General features: G+C 45.2%; 2 protein-coding genes across 2 annotated transcripts in view; both read right to left on the bottom strand.

The window, feature by feature from the left end:
• Window positions 1-6,742, bottom strand: part of LOC120045170 (transmembrane protease serine 2-like) — a 29,258-nt gene extending 22,516 nt beyond the window's left edge. The window contains exons 1-3 of the mRNA XM_038990120.1: window positions 6,605-6,742; window positions 2,709-2,870; window positions 2,504-2,559 (exon numbers count right to left, since the gene is read on the bottom strand). Coding sequence (XP_038846048.1) covers window positions 2,504-2,518 — 15 coding nt within the window. The 5' untranslated portion in view covers window positions 2,519-2,559; window positions 2,709-2,870; window positions 6,605-6,742. The remainder of the gene's footprint in view (window positions 1-2,503; window positions 2,560-2,708; window positions 2,871-6,604) is intronic.
• A 9,183-nt stretch (window positions 6,743-15,925) lies between these two features.
• mmp30 (matrix metallopeptidase 30) lies at window positions 15,926-26,982 on the bottom strand. The gene is made up of 9 exons (XM_038988928.1): window positions 26,825-26,982; window positions 22,253-22,401; window positions 18,242-18,367; window positions 17,971-18,132; window positions 17,468-17,663; window positions 16,804-16,934; window positions 16,352-16,511; window positions 16,121-16,224; window positions 15,926-16,029 (listed from the first exon to the last, which is right to left on the bottom strand). Exons 1-9 carry the CDS (start codon window positions 26,974-26,976, stop codon window positions 15,926-15,928), a joined length of 1,284 nt encoding a protein of 427 aa, XP_038844856.1. The 5' UTR covers window positions 26,977-26,982.
• Between the last annotated feature and the right edge of the window lie 53 nt (window positions 26,983-27,035).

The following is a 27,035-nucleotide window of genomic DNA, read 5'->3' on the forward strand; positions in this document are numbered from 1 at the left end:
CATAAGACTGCTGAACAATTAATCAAATGACCATCTGACTATTACATTGACCCCCCTCCATTTGTTTTGTACATTGCTGCTATTCACTGTTTATTACCTATGCATAGTCACTTCACCCCTACCTACATGTACAAATTGCCTCATCTAACCAGTACCCCCGCACAGTGACTTGGTACCGGTACCCCTTGTACAGTTGAAGTCAGAAGTTTACATACACTTAGGTTGGAGTCATTAAAACTCGTTTTTCAACATCTCCCCAAATTTCTTGTTAACAAACTACAGTTTGGAAAGTTGGTAAGGACATCTACTTTGTGCATGACACAAGTAATTTTTCCAAAAATTGTTTACAGACATATTATTTCACTTATAATTCACTGTATCACAATTCCAGTGGGTCAGAAGTTTACATACACTAAGATGACTGTGCCTTTAAACCGCTTGGAATATTCTGGGAGGAATTTCTATATATAGACCCATAGACTTGCATTGGAAAGGCCTGTGACCCCCCCAGAAAAAATTCTGGATTGATTTTCCTCGGCTTTCTTCCTGCCATATCAATTCTGTTACACTCACAGACATTATTTTAACAATTTTAGAAACTTCAAAGTCTTTTCTATCTAATTCTACCAATTAGTCTACCAATTCAGTATACTGCCCCCTAGCCCTAAGAAGATAGGCTAATTGACATCATTTGAGTCAATTGAAGGTGTACCTGTGGATGTATTTCAAGGCCTACCTTCAAACTCAGTGCCTTTTTTTCAAGGGAAAATCAAAGAAATCAGCCAAGACCACAGAAAAAAATTGTAGACCTTCACAAGTCTGGTTCATCCTTGGGAGCAATTTCCAAACACCTGAAGGTACCACGTTCATCTGTACAAACAATAGTACGCAAGTATAAACACCATGGGACCACGCAGCCATCATACCGCTCAAGAAGGAGATGCGTTCTGTATCCTAGAGATGAACGTACTTTGGTGCGAAAAGTGCAAATCAATCCCAGAACAACAGCAAAGGACCTTGTGAAGATGCTGAAGCTACAAAAGTATCTATATCCACAGTAAAATGAGTCCTATATCGACATAACCTGAAAGGCCGCTCAGCAAGAAAGAAGCCACTGCTCCAAAACCGCAATGAAAAAACAGACTACGGTTTGCAACTGCCGTAGACCAGAGGACATTGGAAAAATGTCCTCTGGTCTGATGAAACAAAAATATAACTATTTGGCCATGATGACCATCGTTATGTTTGGAGGAAAAAGGGAGACGCTTGCAAGCCGAAGAACACCATCCCAACCGTGAAGCACGTGGGTGGCAGCATCATGTTGTGGGGGTGCTTTTCTGCAGGGGGGACTGGTGCACTTCACAAAATAGATGGGATAAGGAAGGGAAATTATGTGGATATGTTGAAGCAACATGTCAAGACATCAGTCAGGAAGTTAAAGCTTGGTCTCAAATGGGTCTTCCAAATGGACAATGACCCCAAGCATACTTCCAAAGTTGTGGCAAAACGGCTTAAGGACAACAAAGTCAAGGTATTGGAGTGGTCATCACAAAGCCCTGACCTCATTCCCATAGAAAATTTGTTGGCAGAACTGAAGAAGCGTGTGCAAGCAAGGAGGCCTACAAACCTGACTCAGTTACACCAGCTCTGTCAAGAGGAATGGGCCAAAATTCACCCAACTTATTGTGGGATGCTTGTGGAAGGCTACCCGAAACGTTTGACCCAAGTTAAACAATTTTCAGGCAATGCTACCAAATACTAATTGAGTGTATGTAAACTTGTGACCCACTGGGAATGTGATGAAAGAAATATAAGCTGAACTAAATAATTCTCTCTAATATTAATCTGATATTTCATGTTCTTAAAATAAAGTGGTGATCCTAACTGACCTCAGACAGGCATTTTTACTCTGATTAAATGTCAGGAATTGTGAAAAACTGAGTTTAAATGTATTTGGCTAAGGTGTATGTACATTTCCGACTTCAACTGTATATAGCCTCGTTATGGCTTCTTACATTTTTTTTTTAACTTTAGTTTATTTGGTAAATATTTTCTTAAACTCTTCTTGAACTGCACTGTTGGTTAAGGGCTTGTAAGTAAGCATTTCACGGTAAGGTCTACACTTGTTGTATTCGGCACATGTGACAAATAAAGTTTGATTTGATCTGCAGAGAAGAATGGGAGAAACTCCCAAATACAGGTGTGCCAAGCTTGTAGCGTCATACCCAAGAAGTCTCGAGGCTGTAATCGTTGCCAAATGTGCTTCAACAAAGTACTGAGTAAAGGGTCTGAATACTTATTTAAATTAGATTGTTCCTTTTTTTATATACATTTGCAAAAATTTCTAAACCTGTTTTTGCTTTGTCATTATGGGGTATTGTTTGTAGATTGATTGGGAAAAAATCTATTTAATACATTTTACAATAAGGCTGGAACGTAACAAAATGTGGAACAAGTCAAGGGGTCTGAAAACTTTCCGAATGCACTCTATAACTGAAGTTACCTGTGTATTGGTCATGTCGACACCACTTTCAATGTTCCGATGAGATATTATCAAATCTGAAAAAGGTTGAAGAAACTTCTGATATTAGCCACAGTAAAACATTTTTTTATCAAGGTAATACAACAACAACGTCATATAAATGTACAGCAAAGCTTTGTAAAACAGTTTTGTTTTTTTTTACAGTAGATTCAATTTGAGTTTTTACCTTTCACCTTTACCAGATTCCGGATTAGTTCAACTGTTGCTTTTGAACACTGATTTGACGTCCTTTCTTCTTATTCTCTCTCCCTCTAACTCAGTCCATTCTCTCTTTACTCCTTGCAATAAATAGCCATGACCACACCTTAGTTTGTGTGAACAGTCTGACCTGTAGGGCGGTACAAGTTGTAAAGCTGTAATAACAAATCAAATCAAATCACAATGTATTGGTCACATACACATGGTTAGCAGATGTTAATGTGAGTGTAGCGAAATGCTTGTGCTTCTAGTTCGAACAGTGCATTAATATCTAACAAGTAATCTAACAATTCCCAACAACTACCTAATACACACACATCTAAAGGGGTGAATGAGAATATGTACATATAAATATATGGATGAGCGGTGGCCGAGCGGCATAGGCAAGGTGCAGTAGATGGTATAAAATACAGTATATACATGTTATATGAGTAATGTAAGATATGTAAACATTATTACCAAGTGGCATTATTTAGTGGCATTGTTTAAAATGACTAATGATCCATTTATTAAAGTGTCCAGTGTAGGCAGCACCCTCTCTGAGTTAGTGATTGCTGTTTAGCAGTCTGATGGCCTTGAGATACAAGCTGTTTTTCAGTCTCTCGGGCCCAGCTGTGATGCACCTGTACTGACCTCGCATGATAGCGGGGTGAATAGGCAGTGGCTTGGGTGGTTGTTGTCCTTGATGATCTTTATGGCCTTCCTGTGACATCAGGTGCTGTATGTGTCATGGAGGGCAGGTTATTTGCTCCCGGGGATGTGTTGTGCAGACCGCACCACCCTCTGGAGAGCCTTGCGGTTGAGGGCGGTGCAGTTGCCGCACCAGGCTGTGATACAGCCCGACAGGATGCTCTCGATTGTGCATCTGTAAGAGTTTGTCAGGGTTTTGGGTGACAAGCCAAACTTCTTCAGCCTCCTGAGGTTGAAGAGGCGCTAAGGTGCCTTCTTCACCACACTGTGTGTGTAGGTGGACCATTTCAGTGTCTCTGTGATGTGTACGCACAGGAACTTAAAACTTTCCACCTTCTCCACTGCTGTCCCTTTGATGTGGATAGGGGGGTGCTCCCTCTGCTGTTTCCTGAAGTCCATGATCATCTCCTTTGTTTTGTTGACATTGAGAGGTTGTTTTCCTGACACCACACTCCGAGTGCCCTCACCTCCTCCCTGTAGGCTGTCTCGTCGTTGTTGGTGATGAAGCCCATTACTGTAGTGTCATCTGCAAACTTGGTGATTGAGTTGGAGGCGTGCATGGCCACGCAGTTGTGGGTGAACAGGGAGTACAGGAGAGGGCTGAGCACACACCCTTGTGGGGCCCCAGTGTTGAGGGTCAGCGAAGTGGAGATGTTGTTTCCTACCTTCACCACCTGGGGGCAGCCCGTCAAAGTTCAGAACCCAGTTGCACAAGGAGGGGTTGAGACCCAGGGCCTCCAGCTTGATGATAAGCTTGGAGGGTACTATGCTGTAGAATGCTGATCTGTAGTCACTGAACAGCATTCTTACATAGGTATTATTTTTGTCCAGATGGGATAGGGCAGTGTGCAGTGCGATGGCGATTGCATCATCTGTAGACCTGTTGGGGTGGTATGCAAACTGAAGTGGGTCTAGGGTGTCCGGTAAGGGTCTAGGGTGTCCGGTAAGGTGGCGGTGATATGATCCTTGACTAGCCTCTCAAAGCACTTCATGATGACAAGTGAGTGCTACAGGGCGGTAGTCATTTAGTTCAGTTATCTTTGCCTTCTTGGGTACAGGAACAATGGTATCCATCTTGAAGCATATGGGGACAACAGACTGGGATAAGGAGTGATTAAATATGTCCGTAAACACCAGCCAGCTGGTCTGCGCATGCTCTGAGGATGGGCCAGCAGGATTGGGCCAGCAGGATTAACATGTTTAAATGTTTTACTCACGTCAGCCACTGAGAAGGAAAGGGGGGGGGGGATCTAATTCCAGCACCTGACCGAAAACAACAGCAACGCAGAAGGGGCAGAAGGAGCGGTCTTCTGGTCAGGCTTCGTAAACGGGCACGTCGCTCACTGGTCCCGAGCATACTACTCGCCAATGTCAAGTCTCTTGACGACAAGGTAGATGAAATTTGAGCAAGAGTTGCCTTCCAGAGAGACAGAGATTGTAACATTGTCTGTTTCACGGAAACATGGCTCTCTTGTGCTTTGTTGTCAGAATCGGTCCATCGACCGGGCTTCTCCATGCATCGCGCCGACAGAGATAAACACCTCTCTGGGAAGAGGAAGGGCGGGGGTGTATGCTTTATGTTTAACAACTCATGGTGTGATCATAACATCAAACAGGAACTCAAGTCCTTCTGCTCACCTGACCTAGAATTCCTTACAATCAAATGTCGGCCATTCTACCTACCAAGAGAATTCGTGTCAGTTATAGTCACAGCTGTGTACATCCCCCCCCTCAAGCGAATACCAAGATGGCCCTCAAGGAACTTCACTGGACTCTATGTAAACTGGAAACTATATACCCGGAAGCTGCATTTATTGTAGCTGGGTATTTTAACAAAGCTACCTTGAGATCAACGTTACCTAAATTTGATCAGCATATTGATTGCACAACACGTAGGGCTAATACTCTTGACCACTGCTACTCTAACTTCCCTGATGCATACAAAGCCCTCCCCCACCCTCCCTTCGGCAAATCTGAACATGACGCCATCTTGCTCGTCCCGGCTTATTAGCAGAAACTCAAACAGTGTGTACCAGTGACGAGAACCATTCAACGCTAGTCTGAACAATCGGAAGCCACGCTCCAAGATTGTTTTGATCACGCGGACTGGAATATGTTCCGGTCAACCTCAGAGAATGACATCGATCTATACGCTGACTCGGTGAGTGCGTTTATAAATAAGTGCATTGAAAATGTCGTACCCACTGTGACTATTACAACCTACCCTAACCAGAAACTGTGGATGGGTGGTGGCATTCGCGAAAAACTGATAGCGCGATCCACCGCATTTAACCATGGAAAGGGGTCTGGTGATATGGCTGAATATTAACAGTGTAGTTATTCCCTCCGCAAGGCAATCAAACAAGCAAAATGCCGGTACAGGGACATGGTGGAGTCTCAATTCAACGGCTCAGACATGAGACGTATGTGGCAGGATCTACAGGAAATCACGGACTACAAAAACAAAAACAGCAATGTCACGCTTCCAGACAAACTAAACACCTTCTTTGCCCGCTACGAGGATAATACAGTGCCACCGTCACGGATCGCTAACAAATACTGACCAAAGAAAATGACGAGACCACAAAGCTTCTGACCAATAAAAACGATAGCACTAACGCACTGTTGTCTAGGACCGGAAGTAGGCGGTCACATGTCTCCCCAATGACCATACATGGGCCTTTTCTCAATTGCACACTCCTCGCATCCTCTCTCCTCGTCTCCATCTCAAAACACATTAGATGAGAATGCCAGAGGTCCCTCTCTGACCTTCCCCTCCATTGGGTTTGAGAAGGAGATGAGGAGAGTGGACTCGAGGAGTATGTAATTGAGAAAAGGCCATTTGAATGTATAAAATCACGTGCAATATATTGTTTACACTCTAACTGAAAAAATACATCAGTTACAAAAAAATATATATTATACAATTATTATATACATAAAAACCTCTCCTTCTTAGATTACATTTTAGTATTTTAGCAGACGTTCTTATCCATTTTTCACACTTCTTTTCATACTGATCCCCATGGGAATCGAATTCACAGCCCTGGCTTTACAAGCGACATGCTTTAGCAACTGAGCCACATGGGACCGCCATTACCTAAGTACATTCCCACATTACCTAAATAAATTCAATAGAATGACGTGAAAAGATGGTGAAATAGTTGTTCTTACTGTGTATACAAAGGCCCCGGGTTCTCTGGACATGTTATGTCTTTCTTCTTGACTGTTAATCAATAACCAGGCAAGGCATTATGACCAGGTTCTTGAGAGGATAGCTACACACAACAGGCCCTTGAAATGTCTACACACTGAAACTCTATGGCCTCAGGACTTTGATACACTACGTATCAGTCAATATTTAACTATGACTAAGTTCTCTGCCTGGAAAGAAGGGGAAACAATATATAGGCCTAATGGGACAGAACAACTTGACATATCTTTGGCATTGGTGGGATGAACTTTTGCTTTCTTCTTTCAGTTAAATCAACTGGTTGTTTTATTTAATTAAACCATGGATGAGAGGTGACTGAGGTAATAAAATAAAAGTTTTTACTGACAGCAAGTCAGTCCTAAGTTCCCTATGGCATGATGACCACGCATGAAACCTCAAAAAGAAACACTGGGCTACTTATCTCGCTTCCATCCTTCCAAAACGTGTCTCATTGACTCAACTATTGGAACGTGAGAAGCCTGGGCTTTTGAGGCAATCTTGATAACAACAGACAGATTTTCTTTAGATCATTTGGAGGGAAGTGGTGGCCAAATGTTACAGTAGTTGTCATCCAGTGGAGGCTCCTCAGAGGAGGATCATTCTCCTTAGTGAATTTCATAAAAAATAACATAATTTCTTTTAAATAAAGTTATCTTTTTTAGATAAAACTATATTAAATATATTCACGTCACCAAATAATTGAATAAAACACATTGTTTTGCAATGAAGGTCTACAGGAGCCTCAACAGCACTCCTATAGGGTAGCGCCATTGTGTAGCCGGAGGACAGCTAGCTTCCGTCCTCCTCTGGGTAGTTTGAATTCAATACAAAACCTAGGAGGGTCATGGTTCTTACCCCCTTCCATAGACTTACACAGTAATTATGACAACTTCCAGAGGACGTCCTCCAACCTATCAGAGCTCTTGCAGCATGAACTGACATGTTGTCCACCCAATCAAAGGATCAGAGAATGAATCTAGTACTGAAAGCATAAGCTACATCTAGCTAGCACTGCAGTGCATAAAATGTGATGAGTAGTTGTAGCAAATGTAGCAAATGCAGCTAGCTAGTTTAGCCTACTTAAACACCCTGCTCACAGGGATGCTATGTTAGCTAGCTGGCTATGACTGTCCAACACAACACTGGAACTCTTCCAAGTCAAGGTAAGCTTTTGATTTGGCTAATTTATTGCCACCGGGGTCCGCCGGTGTAACTGCTAAACTGCTTACTGACTCTACACTGTAATGTTACTGCATGACTGTAGCGGGTTTACTAACGCTTTAGTTCTATTAGCTGTGTTGACTATGACGTTACTTTAGCTAATATGGTGACAACAATGTATCCTGTGTATAGCGGTTATATGGTTTGACTTGGATTGCATTGTGCATTGAAGTCCACAAATGAGAAGATGCGAGAAGGAATACAATGTTGCTGCTATGAAAGTGAACTGTGTTTACGCGTAATCATGGGTCTATTCATTCTGCCGATTCTGTTAAAATGGTTATTAAACGGAACAAAACGGGGATAAACATACCTGTCTGTCCATGTGCCACTGTCTGTCAGCTAACAAATGTATCTCAATCTGTGTGCACCTATCTTTCCTAAACTGTCATGCATAGGCTAGGTTGTAGCAACCTCATGATGGGTATACTGTAGGGAAAATTTGAGTATCATGTAGTAGCCTAAAACTATCGATGTTACATTGAATTGGGTGAATGGAATATGAATGACAGTCATCCAATATCCTGTAATAGAAATAAGGCCATGCTTATGATAAACAGCACTGTTGTCATCATCTATACTGTAACGGCAGATTTCCTCCTCTTCGTCTGAAGAGGTGTAGCAGGGATTGGACCAAGACGCAGCATAGTAAGTGTCCATGTTTTAATATAATCAACTGAACATGACACAAATACAAAATAACAAAGTAATCCTAACCGAAAACAGTCCCGTGTGGCACAAACACTGACACAGGAAACAAACACCCACAAACCAACATTGAAAACAGGATACCTAAATATGGTTCCCAATCAGAGACAATGAAAAACACCTGCCTCTGATTGAGAACCATATCAGGCCAAATGACAAACCTAAACATAGAAACACAGAACATAGACTGCCCACCCCAACTCACGCCCTGACCATACTAACTAAAGACAAAACAAAGGAAAATAAAGGTCAGAACGTGACAGTACCCCACCCCCTCCCCAAGGTGCGGACTCCGGCCGCAAAACCTGAACCTATAGGGGAGGGTCTGGGTGGGCATCTGTCTGCGGTGGCGGCTCTGGCGCTGGACGTGGACCCCACTCAACCATAGTTTTAGTCCGCTTCTGTGGCCTCCTAGGAACGGCGACCCTCCTAAATGGCCCCACTGGACTGAGGGGCGCCTCTGGACTGAGTGGTAGCTCCGGACTGAGGAGCAGCTCAGGACTGAGGGGTAGCTCCGGACTGAGGGGCAGCTCCGGACTGACGGGCAGCTCCGGACTGAGGGGCAGCTCCGGACTGACGGGCAGCTCCGGATTGACGGGCCGCTCCGGACTGACGGGCCGCTCCGGACTGACGGGCCGCTCCGGACTGACGGGCCGCTCCGGACTGAGGGGTAACTCAGGACTGAGGGGTAGCTCAGGACTGAGGGGCAGCTCTGGACTGAGGGGCAGCTCTGGACTGAGGGGCAGCTCCGGACTGAGGGGCAGCTTCGGACTGAGGGGTAGCTCATAACTGACTGGCGGCTCTGGCAGCTCCTGACTGGCGGGCGGCTCTGGCGGCTCCTGACTGGCGGGGCGGCTCTGGCGGCTCCTGACTGGCGGGCGGCTCTGGCGGCTCCTGACTGGCGGGCGGCTCTGGCTGCTCCTGACTGGCGGGCGGCTCTGACGCCTCCTGACTGGCGGGCGGCTCTGGCGACTCCTGACTGGCGGGCGGCTCTGGCGACTCCTGACTGGCGGACGGCTCTGGCGGCTCCTGACTGACGGATGGCTCTAGCGGCTCAGGACAGACAGGCGCCTCAGATGGCGTTGGGCAGACGGGCGGCTCAGATGGCGCTGGGCAGACGGGCGGCTCAGATGGCGCTGGGCAGACGGGCGGCTCAGATGGCGCTGGGCAGACGGGCGGCTCAGACGGCGCTGGGCAGACGGGCAGCGAAGGCGGCGCTGGGCAGACGGGCAGCGAAGGCGGCGCTGGACAGACGGCACACTCTGGCCTGCTGAGGCGCACAGCAGGCCTGGTGCGCGGTGCCGGAACTGGTGGTACCGGACTGGAGACACGCACCACTGAGCGAGTGCGGGTAGCAGGAACAGGGCGTACAGGGCTCTGGAGACGCACAGGAGGCTTGGTGCGTGGTGCCGGAACTGGTGGTACCGGACTGGAGATACGCACCACTGGGCGAGTGCGGGGAGCAGGAACAGGGCGTACAGGGCTCTGGAGACGCACAGGAGGCTTGGTGCGTGGTGTTGGCACTGGTGGTACTGGATAGACCGGACCGTGAAGGCGTACTGGAGCTCTTGAGCACCGAGCCTGCCCAACCCTACCTGGCTGAATGCTCCCCGTAGCCAAGCCAGTGCGGAGAGGTGGAATAGGCCGCACTGGGCTGTGCTGGCGAACCGGGGACACCATGAGTAGGGCTGGTGCCATGTACCCCGGCCCGAGGAGACGCACTGGAGACCAGATGCGTTGAGCCGGCTTCATGGCACCTGGCTCGATGCCCACTCTAGCCCGGCCGATACGAGGCGCTGCTATGTACCGCACCGGGCTATGCCTGCTCACCGGGGACACCGTGCGCCTCACGGCATTACACGGTGCCTGCCCGGTACCTCTCTCTCCATGGTAAGCACGGGGAGCTGGCTCAGGTCTCCTACCTGACTTAGCTACACTCCCCGAGTGCCTCCCCCCAATACATTTTTGGGGCTGCCTCTCGTGCCTGTTGTGCTGCCGTGTGCGTGTCACCAACGCCATTCTCCTGTAACCCTCCTCGCACTGCTTCAGAGAATCCCAGGCGGGCTCCGGCACTCTCCCTGGGTCGACCGACCACCTTTCTATTTCGTCCCAAGTTGTCATATAGTCCAGATCTCGCTGCTGCCCGATACCATGCTGCTTGGTCCTTTGGTGGTGGGTGATTCTGTAACGATCTTCGTTGGGAGAAAGAGAGGAGGACCAAAGCGCAGCGTGTTAAGTGTTCATGATGAATATTTAATGGAACAAACCTGAACACTGAAATACAAAACAATAAAGTGAACGAACTAAAACCAAAACAGTTCCATGTGGAACACACAGACACGGAAGACAACCACCCACGAAACCCAGGTGAAAAAAGGCTACCTAAGTATGATTCTCAATCAGAGACAACTAACGACACCTGCCTCTGATTGAGAATCATACCAGGCCAAACGAAAAAACCAACATAGAAAAATGAACATAGATAACCCACCCAACTCACGCCCTGACCATACTAAAACAAAGAAATAACAAAAGAACTAAGGTCAGAACGTGACAGTACTATTGTTTGTACAGATGAACGTGATACCTTCAGGCATTTGGAAATTGCTCCCAAGGATGAACCAGACTTGTGGAGGTCTACAATTTTTTTCTGAGGTCTTGGCTGATTTCTTTGATTTTCTCATGAAAAAGAGGCACTCAGTTTGAAGGTAGGCCTTGAAATACATCCACAGGAACACCTCCGATTTATTTATATAGCCGTTCTTACATCTGCTGATATTTCAAAGTGCTGTACAGAAACCCAGCCTAAAACCCCAAACAGCAAGCAATGCAGGTGTAGAAGCACGGTGGATAGGAAAAACTCCCTAGAAAGGCCAAAACCTAGGAAGAAACCTAGAGAGGAACCAGGCTATGAGGGGTGGCCAGTACTCTTCTGGCTGTGCCGGGTGGAAATTATAACAGAACATGGCCAAGATGATCAAATGTTCATAAATGACCAGCATGGTCATATAATAATAATCACAGTAGTTGTTGAGGGTGCAACAAGTCAGCACCTCAGGAGTAAATGTCAGTTGCTTTTCATAGCCGATCATTGAGAGTATCTCTACCGCTCCTGCTGTCTCTAGAGAGTTGAAAACAGCAGGTCTGGGACAGGTAGCACGTCCGGTGAACAGGTCAGGGTTCCATAGCCGCAGGCAGAACAGTTGAAACTGGAACAGCAGCACGGCCAGGTGGACTGGGGACAGCAAGGAGTCATCTTGCCAGGTAGTCCTGAGGCATGGTCCTAGGGCTCAGGTCCTCCGAGAGAGAGAAAGAAAGAAAGAAAGAGAGAAAGAGAGAATTAGAGAGAGCATACTTAAATTCACACAGGACACCGGATAAGACAGGAGAAATACTCCATATAACAGACTGCCCCTAGCCCCCCGACACATAAACTACTGCAGCATAAATACTGGAGGCTGAGACAGGAGGGGTCAGGAGACACTGTGGCCCCATCCAATGATAACCCCGGACAGGGCCAAACAGACAGGATATAACCCCACCCACTTTGCCAAAGCACAGCCCCCACACCACTAGAGGGATACCTTCAACCACCAACTTACCATCCTGAGACAAGGCCGAGTATAGACCACGAAGATCTCCGCCACGGCACAACCCAAGGGGGGCGCCAACCAGAAGTGGATCAGAGAATCACCAGCAGCAGGAGCGACATCATTAATGTATACAGAGAGGAGAGTCGGCCCAAGAATTGAACCCTGTTGCACCCCCATAGAGACTGCCAGAGGTCCAGACAACAGGCCCTCCGATTTGACACACTGAACTCTATCAGAGAAGTAGTTGGTGAACCAGGCGAGGCAGTCATTTGAGAAACCAAGGCTGTTTAGTCTGCCGATAAGAAGGTGGTGATTGACAGAGTCGAAAGCCTTGGCCAGGTCGATGAATACGGCTGCACAGTAATGTCTCTTATCGATGGTGGTTATAATATCGTTTAGGACCTTGAGCGTGGCTGAGGTGCACCCATGACCAGATTAGAGCTAAAACACTAATATTTGTGTAAACTCTACATAGTTGTGTTCTGTGGGTGTCACTGAGTAGGCTGATACCCCATTTCATGGGTGCACAATCGATAGGTCATGCTGTAAATTGCAATTTGAATGTCTAGTACACACAATAGACTGACTGGAAAGGTGGTTTCCCACAGTCAAGTCCTGCAATAACAGCTAAGACTCTAATATGTCTGTAAACTCTACATAGTTATGTTCTGTGGGTGTCACTGAGTGGGCTGATACACCATTTCATGGGTGCAGGTTAGGCTGTAGTGCATATATAAGTATGCCTCCAATGCAATTCTGAATTCAAATACATCCACAGTGTGTTCTACTGATTTGTCAAATTAACTAATAATTGTCTTCTGTTTAATTTATATAACAACATTCCAACCTAGTTTAGCATTATCTAGTCCAATTGTGGCATGTTTTTCGAAAATATTATACTTTTGCATCAGTTTCGATAGGGCCTTTTCTTTTGAAGGCAAACCGCCAATTCTGTTGTTGCTCACGACACACCGGTAAGGGACTCGACCAAGCACAGAGCCAATCCAATGGACCAATCAGGGCGAGAGGTGTGTGTGGAAAATGTGTTATGTCAATGTGCATTGTGGTCATTGTAGTCAGTGATGTTGTAGACAAAATATGATTGTAGACTTGTAGTTCTAGAAACGTTCCACGTTAAGGAAAGCGCTCTCTTTTAGACATTCAAAGTAAACAAGAATGTACATGATTCATGAACATTATTCCTTTGCCATTCATTCAATGCAAAGTCTCTCCTGACTTTTACTTAAATAATATTAGTATATTAATGATATCTGTGTCATTGGAAATTTTAGGATGTAAATCTTGGTGGGGCAAACAAACAAAAGTTTTAAATGCATGCCAGTGAAGCCACAACACAACACTAAACAATACATTAATTGCACTATAACGGAGACAAAAGGTGCCCACAAACTGTTAGGGCCTACATAAAGCTGTCCCAACAGCAGAGCTTTCTTTTCAGCACCATGGAGTGAATCCTTACAACCGCTACACCTGGCTATCAGCATTTACAACCGCTACATCTGGCTATCAGCAGAGCCTTGTTTGGCAGCAAAACAGTTCATTCAGCCTCATTTACTGCCTTTAAAAAAAACAGCTGATATGGCTGACTTGCTTAAACAAATGTGGTTTCTACTGACAATTGAGATGTACAAACTATGGCATAAGGGGACGACGAGTGGATAAGAGGCAATCCATAATTTAAATTAAGATATTATTCTTGTGGGCAAATTTTGTCATCAAACTTTGTCATCAAAGTCTGGCATTCTCTTGATTTATAGTTTTTTCAAGACAACTGACTTTTTAAAGGCTCAACTCGAAAAATAACAAGGTTGAATCATGACATCAGTTATCTTTACGTCGGAGCTCTAGAAAGAGGCCCAAGTTCCCAACTTGGAATTTCGAGTTGGATGACCATTTAAAACGTAGTGTCCCCATGAGTGACAAAACACTGAGCCAATTACGGCGCAGCTAGAGAACATTACCAACCCCTACACTCTGTATTTTCCGCTGGCTGCCCCACCACCACAGAAAGCAAAACGGAGCTGCCTTACTCAAGAAAGCAAAACGGAGACCATGTTTGTATGCGGCTTTATTGTTTGCAAACCGATGTGACACATGTATAAAATAACATGCAAAACAGGCAACAACAAAAAATATTATTATAATTTGTCTTTTTTTAGCTAACCAGGTGGGGATCAAAACAGGTGCCCTGAATGATCCGTGCAGAGTTATGGACAAGTCACAGCTCCTTGGCCCCCGAGAGAGATGATCTTGAACCTGCCACTCCGCTCAAAGAGTTACAACCCTCATCAGAGTGTTTATCAAAAGCTATCAAAAGTTCTTCCCAACCATAGACAACAGTGAGGAAAATTCAGCAACTCGAAGACAGTGGAAGTAGGGCCTAGATAAAATAGTTTTCTTCATTGTTAGGCTATCAACACCTTTGGGCCCCCATCAGGGTTTACAACAGACACATGAAGGATGTTACAAAAATCTGGGCAATGGGTTTTTGAACTGACCAATAGATTGGCAATATTGCGATTGGTCTCATTTTGAAAACATATAAAATTCTCCTTCATAGGTCAGTCAGTAAAGACCCTTAGGAAGGCCAAGGGCCAATTGGACTAAACTTGTTGGTTTAACAACAATAAAGAAGCAATGAAGAGTTGCTAAATGTTCTATTCATGTCAGTTTGCTCCACAAGTCAAGCACATGTATTATATTTCTATGGGTTGGAGAGTGAGGAAGCGCCATAGACAGAAATTCTAGTTTGAATGCGTCCACCATTTTACTTAGGACCAGTGCTAATAAACTAGCTCAAACTTTCTAGTTTCAAACTGGTGTAGATTCCCTGCCTGAAGGCCTAGAAGAAAACTAAAAACATCTACTTGTTTACAACAGTATCATTCAGTAAAAAATACATGATAGTTTTAATGACGTAGTGACATATTTTAATTCATGTGAAAAGTGGGGTGTTCTATATCTAGGCGTCCCTCACCCATTCAAATCCTCCGCAAAGAAGGATAGTAATTTCCCATAACAATTGTTCATAGCAAATGCACTATGACTATATGAAATAGACTGTTTTTGTGTGCAACATCAGGTCTGTCACATATTCCTCAATAAACTCCATGCACTCACAAGTTGTAGAAAAATATTTTCAACATATTTCAATAAAATCAGACATGTTGTCACACCCTGATCAGTTTCACCTGTCCGCATTATTGTCTCCACCCCCTCCAGGTGTCGCTTGTTTTCCCCAATGTATTTATCCCTGTGTTTTCTGTGCCAGTTCATCTTGTATGTTCCAAGTCAACCAGTGTTTTTTTCACTGTACGCCTGCCTTTGCGATTATCTTTTTTCTAGTCCTCCTGGTTTTGACCCTTGCCTGTTCTAGACTCTGTATCCGCCTACCGGACCATTCTGCCTGCCTTGACCACGAGCCTTTCTGCCACTCTGTACCTCCTGGACTCCTGGTTTTGACCTTTTGCCTGTCCACAACCATTCTCTTGCCTACACCTTTTGGATTATTAAACATTGTAAGACTCCAACCATCTGCCTCCTGTTTCTGCATCTGGGTCTCGTCATGATAATGTTCTCTGATAAAATTGAACACTTGTTCCAAAACTGGTATCAGTAAAGTCATCTTTGAAAGTGCATATATCTAGAAAAATACTATGTTGCTAATTGGGTGTAGATGCAGCTCTTGATGACAACATAAATACTTTGTACAGCTGAAAATTATTAATGATTCTCTTTTTAGTAGCAGTCCAGCCATCCATAGTTCAACAAGACACGGTTCACCCTCTTTGATGGATAGTGGTATTCGGTTTGCCTGGGGCCATCTGAAAAGTACAGGTAACCTGAAGGAGAAAACACAGAAGATGTATTAGCAACATGTCAAGGCTTGAGGTAGGTTGATTGTATTGTGTCTTCAGTGTCACCACCACCTACCATGGTTTTCAAAAGCAGCATCAACTTTCCTGCCAATACCATGAAAATCCTGGGAGATTCTTCTGGGGTAGCCATGGTCCATTGTGCTCATCCTTTCATTGAAGCTGTGGTATAGATCAGAACACATTTAGGATACTGCAGTACATTTGGTTTCAATATGAGTTTGAATACAACAGGAGACCATTAGTTAATAAGATATTTAGACACATTTAGTGTCTGACTTTCACGCACCTCCAGTATTTGTTTCTCACAAAGAATAGGGTTTTCCCTGTGGATGCCACATGAACTGCAGAGTCTATCTTGGTTACGTATGAGGGGAAGCCAAAGTTGTAGATGGATTTGGGATAACCTGATAGGACGGTAAGGCCTCTTGTGCCCCAGTACCTTCTTCCTGTGAGAAGAAATGTTGGAGAAAAGATTAGGATCGTTACACACTGAGTATCCAAAACGTTTGAGGGGGGTGCAACTCAATATTAGGAATGTTTGGTATACTCAGTGTATACTCCAGATATGGGAGAGAGCAGGTTCTCTATCCTTCCCACTCAAACCAGTGCCAGAAAATTTAGTACCTAGGCTATCTAAGCACTGCTATTACTAAAGCAAGATAATTAACTGTGCACTTGTTGGATTACTGTGTTGGGCAACTTGGGCTGGGCTTAGCCTAGCATAGGCTAATACTGTACCTTCAAATAGTAAGGCGATGTCTCGACCCTTGTATTCATATGCAGCATCAACATGGCTAATGCTAGGCCAGGTTCCCTTCACTGTCTTCGTCATTACTCCATTCCAATAGCCACTCTTCTTCCAGTAATACCTGATAGACAAACCGAAAATGTGTTTCATGATTTTGACAATATTTTTGCTTGCTTGCATTGCAACAATAGGAAGATTCCTTGCACATTTTATGATATATACAACAGCACTTTCTATGAAGCATCTACATTTCAAAATAAATTGTGCTTACAGCATGATGAAAATAAATTGATTAAACTTATAAAACTATATAAAAAAACATGTTCTACTTGTAATAAATAAGGTTTTTATTTAATTCCATTGTCCTCCAAGTGTTCCTGAATCTCCTCCTTACCTCAGGTTTAAATTTGTATTAATTTATTTGGCCATTTTAAAGACAATACAACCACACATGTGGATACCGTACAATGCCATTAAATTAATCAAGGATGACACAAAAGTTTTAAAATGTATTTCCATTGTGGTCAAAATATACACAGGATTATAACATGAAAACAAAGTTTGCTCCTCAACTCATGCACCTTGGTTGGAAAGCAAGGTGTACCCTTCCCTTTGAAAACTTATTGAAAGAATGTTAGTGTGTGTTCGTCTCACCCATCTTTGAAGAAGTACAGCTCACTCCGAATGGTACTGGCAGCATCAAAGACAAGGTTCCTGTTGCATCTTTCTGGAGGGTTTGGTCTGGATTCTGGTCTAGGCTTGGGTTTAGGATCAGGCTTAGGTTCTGGTTTGGGCTTTGGTTTAGGCTTGGGTCTTGTTGGTTCCGGCTGACCTGGTGTTGTCCGGACACCTTACAAATTGAAGAGTAATGTTTCAATGACTACATGAAATATTAGGTTATGAAAATAGATATTCTGTTAATACACAGTACCATTTTCCCTAGTACTGTGAGGATCAGGGCCCATATTCACGAAGTGTCTCTGAGTAGAAGAGCTGATAAAGGATCAGTTTTCTCTTTAAGAATGAATAAGAGAGGGGGGGACCAGATTCTAGATAAGCACTCCTACTCTGAGACAATTTATGAATACAGGCCCTGATGTAGCCGTTTAATGTTTAATTGTCGCCACCTTCTCACAGTGGGCTGAACACTCACTCACCGTACAAGGCCTGTACTCCCCGCCTGTCGTCTGCAGGTAACCTGTATCCTTTTGTGTTCACAAAGTGATATGTGGGGTACATCAGAGCTGAGCTGTCTCGTGAGTGGTCCAATCCAAGAGCATGGCCAAACTCATGGGCCGCCACCAGAAGCAGGTTTATCCCTGTTGTAGAGTCAGAGAGAAATGCTTAGGTAAAAACTATGACGGTACTGTCAGAATTGATTTGCAGTATTTTGTAGGGTTTATTGGTGTTGTTTCTTTGATCCTGTACCTCTCTGGCTCAGAGTCCAAGACTCATCTTCATCAAAGTGTGTGTCACCACCTTCACCTTCTCCTGGAGAGTTTGCATGGGCCAAGACACCATTCGGCCCATCGAAGGGGTAGAAGTCACCGTGGTCTGGTTTAAAAATGGAAGAAACAGTATTCTTAATACAATTGCTCTTAAAACTTCTTATGGATAGGGGCAGCATTTTCACGTTTGGATGAAAAGCATGCCCAGAGTAAACGGCCTGCTACTCAGTCCCAGTTGCTAATATATGCATATTATTATGCATATGGATAATTTGGATAGATTTGGATAGAAAACATTCTGAAGTTTCTAAAACTGTTTGAATGATGTCTGTGAGTATAACAGAACTCATATGGCAGGCAAAGACCTGAGAAAAAATCCAACCAGGAAGTGGGAAATCTGAGGTTGGTCGTTTTTCAACTCATTCCCTATTGAAGATACAGTGGGATATGGGTCATGTTGCACGTCCTAAGGCTTCCACTAGATGTCAACAGTCTTTAGAACATTGTCTGATGCTTCTATTGTGAAGTGGGGCCGAATGAGAGGGGAATGAGTCAGAGGTCTGGCAGAATGCTTTGAGCTCGTTCACGTGAGAGCGAGCTCTGTTCCATTTGCTTTTCTGAAGACAAAGGAAATCTCAGGTTGGAACATTATTGAAGATTTATGTTAAAAACCTCCTAAAGATTGATTCTATACTTCGTTTAACATGTTTCTACGGACTGTAATTGTCACGTTCCTGACCTGTTTTTCCTTTTTCTTGCATTTATTTAGTTGGTCAGGGCGTGAGTTGGGGTGGGTTGTCTATGCGTTATTTTCTATGTTGGGATGTTTGTGTTCGGCCGGGTATGATTCTCAATCAGAGACAGCTGTCATCGTTGTCCCTGATTGAGAATCATACTTAGGCAGCCTGTGATTCACGTGGTTTTTGTGGGTGTTTGTATCTCGTGTCAGTGTTAGTACCACACGGGACTGTTTGCGGTTTTGTCACGTTTGTTGTTTTGTATATTAAGTGTTCAGTCTACGTGAATTAAAAGATGACCACTTTCCACTCTGCATATTGGTCTGATCCTTCTCGCCTCTCCTCCTCGTCTGAGGAGGAGGATTACGACGACCGTAACAGAAACACCCACCACCACAGGACCAAGCGGAGTGGAGAAGGGCGGCAACAACAGCAGTGGAAGAAAACACAGGACTCGTGGACTTGGGAGGAGATCCTGGACGGCAAAGGACCCTGGGCTCAGCCAGGGGAATATCGCCGTCCCAAGGCGGAGCTGGAGGCAGCGAAGGCAGAGAGGCGCTGGTATGAGGAGGCAGCGCGGCGACGCGGTTGGGAGCCCGAGAGTCAGACCCAAAAATTTCTTGGGGGGGGCACACGAGGAGTGTGGCAAAGCCGGGTAGGATACCTGAGCCAACTCCCCGTGCTTACCGTGGAGTGAGAGGGCGTCGTACTGGTCAGACACCGTGTTATGCGGTAAAGCGCACGGTGTCCCCAGTACGCGTGCTTAGCCCAGTGCGGGCTATTCCATCTCGCCGCACTGGTAGGGCTAGGTTGGGCATCGAGCCGAATGTCATGAAGCCGGCCCAACGCATCTGGCCTCCAGTGCGTCTCCTCGGGCCGGCATACATGGCACCAGCCTTACGAATGGTGTCCCCGGTTCGCCAGCATAGCCCAGTGCGGGCTATTCCACCTCGCCGCACTGGCAGGGCTACGGGGACCATTCAACCTGGTAGGGTTGGGGAGGCTCGGTGCTCAAGAGCGCGTGTCCTCCTTCACAGTCCGGTATACCCGGTGCCACCTCCACGTACCAGTCCACCGGTGGCAGCCCCCCTCACCAGGCTGTCTCTCCGGGTTCTCTCTCCAGCTGCTCCCACCTGTCCAGCGCTGTCGGAGCCTTCCTCCTCTCCAGCTCAGCCAGTGCCTACACCACGCACCAGGTCTACAGTGCGTCTCAGCCGGCCAGAGTCTGCTGCCTTCCCAGCGCTGTCTGAACTGCCTGCCTTCCCAGCGCTGTCTGAATTGCATGCCTTCCCAGCGCTGTCTGAACTGCCTGCCTTCCCAGCGCTGTCTGAACTGTCTGCCTGCCCAGCGCTGTCCGTCTGTACTGAGCCTTCAGAGCCGTCCAGCCAGGACCAGCCAGAGCCGTCCAGCCAGGACCAGCCAGAGCCGTCCAGCCAGGACCAGCCAGAGCCGTCCAGCCAGGACCAGCCAGAGCCGTCCAGCCAGGACCAGCCAGAGCCGTCCAGCCAGGACCAGCCAGAGCCGTCCAGCCAGGACCAGCCAGAGCCAGCCAGCCAGGATCCGCCAGAGCCAGCCAGCCATGATCCGCCAGAGCCAGCCAGCCAGGATCCGCCAGAGCCAGCCAGCCAGGATCCGCTCCTCATTCCGGTGTTGCCCCTCATTCCGGTGTTGCCCCTCATTCCGGTGTTGCCCCTCAGTCCGGTGTTGCCCCTCAGTCCGCTGCTGCCCCTTAATCCAGTGGGGTTAATTTGGAGGGTGGCCATTGGGAGGAGGCCAAGGAAGCGGGGTTTGACTATGGTGGGGTGGAGACCACGACCAGCGCCAGAGCCGCCACCGTGGACAGACGCCCACCCAGACCCTCCCCTAGATTTTATGCTGGTGCGCCCGGAGTTCGCACCTTAAGGGGGGGGGATATGTCACGTTCCTGACCTGTTTTTCCTTTTTCTTGCATTTATTTAGTTGGTCAGGGCGTGAGTTGGGGTGGGTTGTCTATGCGTTATTTTCTATGTTGGGATGTTTGTGTTCGGCCGGGTATGATTCTCAATCAGAGACAGCTGTCATCGTTGTCCCTGATTGAGAATCATACTTAGGCAGCCTGTGATTCACATGGTTTTTGTGGGTGTTTGTATCTCGTGTCAGTGTTAGTACCACACGGGACTGTTTGCGGTTTTGTCACGTTTGTTGTTTTGTATATTAAGTGTTCAGTCTACGTGAATTAAAAGATGACCACTTTCCACTCTGCATATTGGTCTGATCCTTCTCGCCTCTCCTCCTCGTCCGAGGAGGAGGATTACGACGACCGTAACAGTAATATGACTTTTCGTCTGAACTTTTGCCTGGACCTCCCCGCGCGTCGTGAGTTTAGATTGTGTACTGAACGCGCAAACAACAAGGAGGAATTTGGACATAAATGATGGACTTTATGGAACAAATCAAACATTTATTGTGGAACTGGGATTCCTGGGAGTGAATATTTATAATGCTATTTCTGACTTATGTTGATTCCAACATGGCGGATATCTTCTTGGGTTGTGTTGGTCTCTGAGCTCCGTAGTCAGATTATTGCATGGTTTGCTTTTTCCGTAAAAAAAAAAAAATAATCTGACACAGCGGTTGCATTAAGGAGAAGTATATCTTTAAATCTGTGAATAACACTTGTAAACTTGTAATAACACTTGTATATTTTATTAATGTTTATTATGAGTATTTCTGTGATTTGATGTGGCTCTGTGCAAATTCACGGGATGTTTTGGAGGCAAAGCCAAATGTAAACTGAGGTTTTTGGATATAATTATGAACTTGATCGAACAAAACATACATGTATTGTGTAACATGTTGTCCCGGGAGTGTCATCTCATGAAGAATATGAAAGGATAGTGATTAATTTGATCAATATTTCAGCTTTTTGTGACTCCTCTCTTTGGTTGGAAAATCACTGTATGCTTTCTGTGACTAGTTGCTAGTTGCTGACCTAACTGACCTTCGCAGAAAAGCTTTTTTGAAATCTGACACTGTGGTTGGATTAACGAGAATGTTATCTTTAAAATGGTGCCTAATACTTGTATGTTTGAGAAAATTGAATTATGAGATTTCTGTTGATTGAATTTGGCGCCCTGCAATTTCATTGGCTGTTGGCGAAGTGTTCCGCTAGCGGAACTCCAGTCCTAGACAGGTTATATTAATAAATACAAAACATGCTTGTGGTTTAACATATCAACTCTATCTCTGAACGGGAGTGACTGAACAGAACTCACATTTGGCTCCAAACAGGATCATGATGTCAGCGGTGTCACTGTAGATCTGCTTGAAGTCCAGTGGGATGACGTCGCTGTAGAGCTTGAAGGCCTGGGCGATGGTGGAGTCCACCTCACGCCGACTCAGGTCATGCGTGTACTCAGTAATTCTGGGAAAATAAATAGGAGAAACTATCGTATTATGTATTGGTTACCCGAATGCCCATCATGTACTTGTTGTGGCTTTTCATCATCCTGTTTGTTTGCCATGTCTCATAACTTGCAAATACAATTATGTTCGCTATGTTTTGAATATCTTAGCACACTTCTGTTTAGTAGTGTAGGAATATACCTATCCCCATTTTCAAGACCAATATCTATAGGTGGATTTGGTGTAACCGTGTGGAAACAGTTATTTTCTAGTTCCACCGGTGCTCATACAGTATGTCTACTGAATAAAAACAAACAATTTTAACGCAACATGTAAAGTGTTGGTCCCATGTTTCATGAGCTGAAAAAAATTAAATCCATATGCACAAAAAGCTTATTTCTCTAAAATTTTGTGAACAAATTTGTTTACATCCCTGGTCGTGAGCATTTCTCCTTTGCCAAGATAATCCATCCACCTGACAAGTGTGGCATATCAAGAAGCTGACTAAAAAGCATGATCATTATACAGGTGCACCTTGTGCTGGGGACAATAAAAGGCCACTAAAATGTGACCCGATTCAGGAAACTAGGCGTATGTTGAAAGGATAATATGATGGCGCCGCAGGGGGTGGCTGCCGTCTTATCGGCTCTTAACCAACCATGCTATTTTGTTAGTTTTTTTGCGTTGTTCGTAACTTGTTTTGTACATAATGTTGCTGCTACCATCTCTTATGACCGAAAAGAGCTTCTGGACACCAAAACTGCGATTACTCACCTCAGATTAGACAAATACTTTTTCCGCAATGAGTCGGACTGTAGGGATATATTACAGACACCTGACCAGGCCCAGATCCCCGTCATTCGCTGGAGAAGGAAATGGAAATTTCGCAGAAAAATCTGCCTTTGCCTTCCGTCCTGCTAGCTAATGTTCAATCGCTGGAAAATAAATGGGAGGAACTGAAAGCCCGTATATCCTATCAACAGGACATTAAAAACTCTAATATCTTATGGTTCACCGAATCGTGGCTGAACAACGACATTGAGAACATACAGCTGGCAGGTTATACACTCTATCGGCAGGATAGAACAGCAGCCTCTGGTAAGCCTTTGGGCAGGGGCCTATGCATATATGTAAACAACAGCTGGTGCACGATATCTAAGGCAGTCTCTAGGTTTTTCTCGCCTGAGGTAGTGTGGTCTACAGCTTATCATGAGATACTCTATCTACCTAGAGAGTTTTCATCTGTATTTTTCGTAGCTGTCTACATACTACCACAGACCGATGCTGGCACTAAAACCGCACTCAATGAGCTGTATTCCGCCATAAGCAAACAGGAAAACACTCATCCAGAGGCGGCGCTCCTAGTGGTTGAGTACTTTAATGCAGGGAAACTTAAATCCGTTTTATCTCATTTCTATCAGCATGTTAAATGTGCAACCAGAGAGAAAGAAATTCTAGACCACTTTTACTCCACACACAGAGACGCTCTCCCTCACCCTCCATTTGGCAAATCTGACCAAATTAAAGCAGGATGCACCAGTGACTCGGTCTATAAAAAAGAGGTCAGATGAAGCAGATGCTAAACTACAGGACTGTTTTGCTAGCATAGACTGGAATATGTTCCGGGATTCTTCCGATGGCATTGAGGAGTACACCACATCAGTCACTGGCTTTATCAAAAAGTGCATTGAGGACATCGTCCCCACAGTGACTGTACGTACATACCCCAACCAGAAGCCATGGATTACAGGCAACATTCGTACTGACCTAAAGGGCTGAGCTGCCACTTTCAAGGAGTGGGACTCTAACCCGGAAGCTTATAAGAAATCCCGCTATGCCCTCTGACTAACCATCAATACAGGACTAAGATCGAATCGTACTACACCGGCTACGACGCTCGTTGGATGTGGCAGGGCTTGCAAACTATTACAGCCGAGAACTTCCCAGTGACACAAGCCTACCAGACGAGCTAAATAACTTATATGCTTACATCAAGGCAAGTAACACTGAAACATGCATGAGAGCATTAGCTGTTCCGGATGACTGTGTGATCACACTCGCCGCAGACGATATGAGTAAGACCTTAAACTTCTTCGGGATCGGTGTTCCTTCCACGGGATGGTTGAGCTAAAGTAGGCTAATGCGATTAGCATGAGGTTGTACGTAACAAGAAAAATTCCCAGTACATAGACATATCTGATATTGGCAGAAAGATTAACAAGAATTTAAGCTAACTGCACTGTCCAATTTACAGTAGCTATTACAGTGAAAGAATACCATGCTATTGTTTGAGGAGAGTGCACAGTTTTGAACATGAAAAGTTATTAATGAACAAATTTGGCATATTTGGGCAGTCTTGATACAACATTTTGAACAGAAATACAATGGTTCATTGGATCAGTCTAAAGCTTTGCACATACACTGCTGCCATCTAGTGCCCAAAATCTAAATTGCAGCTGGCCTGGAATAATACATTATGGCCTTTCTCTCGCATTTCAAAGATGATGGAACAAAAAAAATACAAAATAACTTCTTTTTTTTGTATTATCTTTTACCAGATTCATTGTGTTATATTCTCCTACATTCCTTTAACATTTCCACAAACTTCAAAGTGTTTCCTTTCGGATAACCAGGACTGCGAGCTTGCGCTGACAAACTGGAAAGTGTCTTCACTGACATTTAATACCAACAAGTTTCAAGCAGACCACTATAGTCCCTGTGCCCAAGAACACTAAGGTAACCTGCCTAAATGACTACCGACCCGTAGCACTCGTGTCTGTAGCCATAAAGTGCTTTCAAAGGCTGGTCATGGCTCACATCAACATCATTATCCCAGAAACCCTAGACTCACTCCAATTCGCATACTGCCCCAACAGATCCACAGATGATGCAATCTCTATTGCATTCCACACTACCCTTTCCCATCTGGACAAATGGAACACCTACATTAGAATGCTGTTCATTGACTACAGCTCAGCGTTCAACACCATAGTGCCCACAAAGCTCATCACTAAGCTAAGGACCCTGGGACTTAACACCTCCCTCTGCAACTGGACAAGCCCACAGGTGGTAAGGGTAGGTAACAACACATCTGCAACGCTGATCCTCAACACGGGGTCCCTCAGGGGTGCGTGCTCAGTCCCCTCCTGTACTCCCTGTTCACCCATGACTGCATGGCCAAGCATGACTCCAGCACCATCATTAAGTTTGCCGACGACACAACAGTGGTAGGACTGATCACCGACAAAGATGAGCCTATAGTGAGGAGGTCAGAGATCTGGCCGTGTGGTGCCAGGATACAACCTCTCCCTCAACATGATCAAGACAAAGGAGATGATTGTGGACTACAGAAATAGGAGGACCGAGCACGCTCCCATTTACATCGACGGGGCTGTAGTGGAGCAGGTTGAGAACTTCAAGTTCGTTGGTGTCCACATCACCAACAAACTATCATGGTCCAAGCACACCAAGACAGTCGTGAAGAGGGCACGACAAAACCTATTCCCACTCAGGAGACTGAAAAGATTTGGCATGCGTCCTCAGATCCTCAAAAGGTTTCCAGGTTTTCAGCATCCTGACCGGTTGAATCAGCGCCTGGTATGGCAACTGCTCGGCCTCCGACCTCAAGGCTCTACAGAGGGTAGTGTGTACGGCCCAATGCATCCAGGACATCTATACCAGGCGGTGTCAGAGGAAAGCCCATAAAATTGTCGGAGACTCCAATCATCCAAGTCATAGACTGTTCTCTCTGCTGCCGCACGGCAAGTGGTACCGAAGCACCAAGTCTAGGTCCAAAAGGTTTCTTAACAGCTTCTACCTCCAAACCATAAGCCTCTTGAACAGCAAATCAAATGGCTACCCAGACTATTTGCGTTGTACCCCCCCACCCCCACCCCCTCTTTTACACTGCTGCTACTCTCTGTTTATTATCTATGCATATTCACTTTAACTCTACATACATGTACATATCACCTCAATTACCTCAACTAACCTGTGCCCCCGCACATTGACTCTGTACCGGTACTCCCTGTATATAGCCTCGCTACTGTTATTTTACCGCTCCCCTTTAATACATTTTTTTTTCTATTTTTCTTAAATTCATTGTTGGTTAAGGGCTTGTAAGTAAGCATTTCACTGTAAGGTCTACATCTGGCGCATGTGACAAATACAATTTGATTTGATTTGAAATCAACAACATTTGAACCATGTAGGATTTAGGTTATAGGTTAGGTGAAGAAAAAATAAATCCAGAAATGTCTTTACATTGCTGACTTTTAAAAAATCCATTTAGATATCCATGTTGATTCAACATCATCACGAACACATCGATTACAAATAAATAAATACAATTTTAATTTTTTTATGATGTGGAAACAAAGTTGATTCAAGTAGTTTGTACTCAATTGGTAATGTCTGGAGTCTCTGTCCGGTATCTAGGCTACCTGTAAGTGACGATGCTCTGCTTCCAGTGGGGCTTGCCCTGGAAGTGTCCGTAGCGGGACACGTCTGTGACCCCACATCGGGGCTTGGCCATCACCTCCAGGGTGTTCGAGTCCAGCCTGCCTGTCACCTCCAGCCCAAAGAAGTCCTGCATGCTCCTCAGGTCTCTCTCAAATGAGTCCACTGGGGTGTCCATCATCACTCGCCTGGACA

This window comes from Salvelinus namaycush, chromosome 3, assembly GCF_016432855.1.
Source record: "Salvelinus namaycush isolate Seneca chromosome 3, SaNama_1.0, whole genome shotgun sequence".
Classification (NCBI taxonomy): Eukaryota; Metazoa; Chordata; class Actinopteri; order Salmoniformes; family Salmonidae; genus Salvelinus; species Salvelinus namaycush.

Excerpts from the sequence above, each read along its gene's own strand:
- mmp30 (XM_038988928.1), bottom strand. The coding sequence starts at position 26,976 with ATGCAGGACTTCTTTGGGCTGGAGGTGACAGGCAGGCTGGACTCGAAC. Across the intron at positions 18,133-18,241 it reads TTGGACTCTGAGCCAGAGAG|GGATAAACCTGCTTCTGGTG; the intron begins GTACAGGATCAA and ends ACTCTACAACAG. Across the intron at positions 17,664-17,970 it reads GGGAGTACAGGCCTTGTACG|GTGTCCGGACAACACCAGGT; the intron begins GTGAGTGAGTGT and ends TCAATTTGTAAG.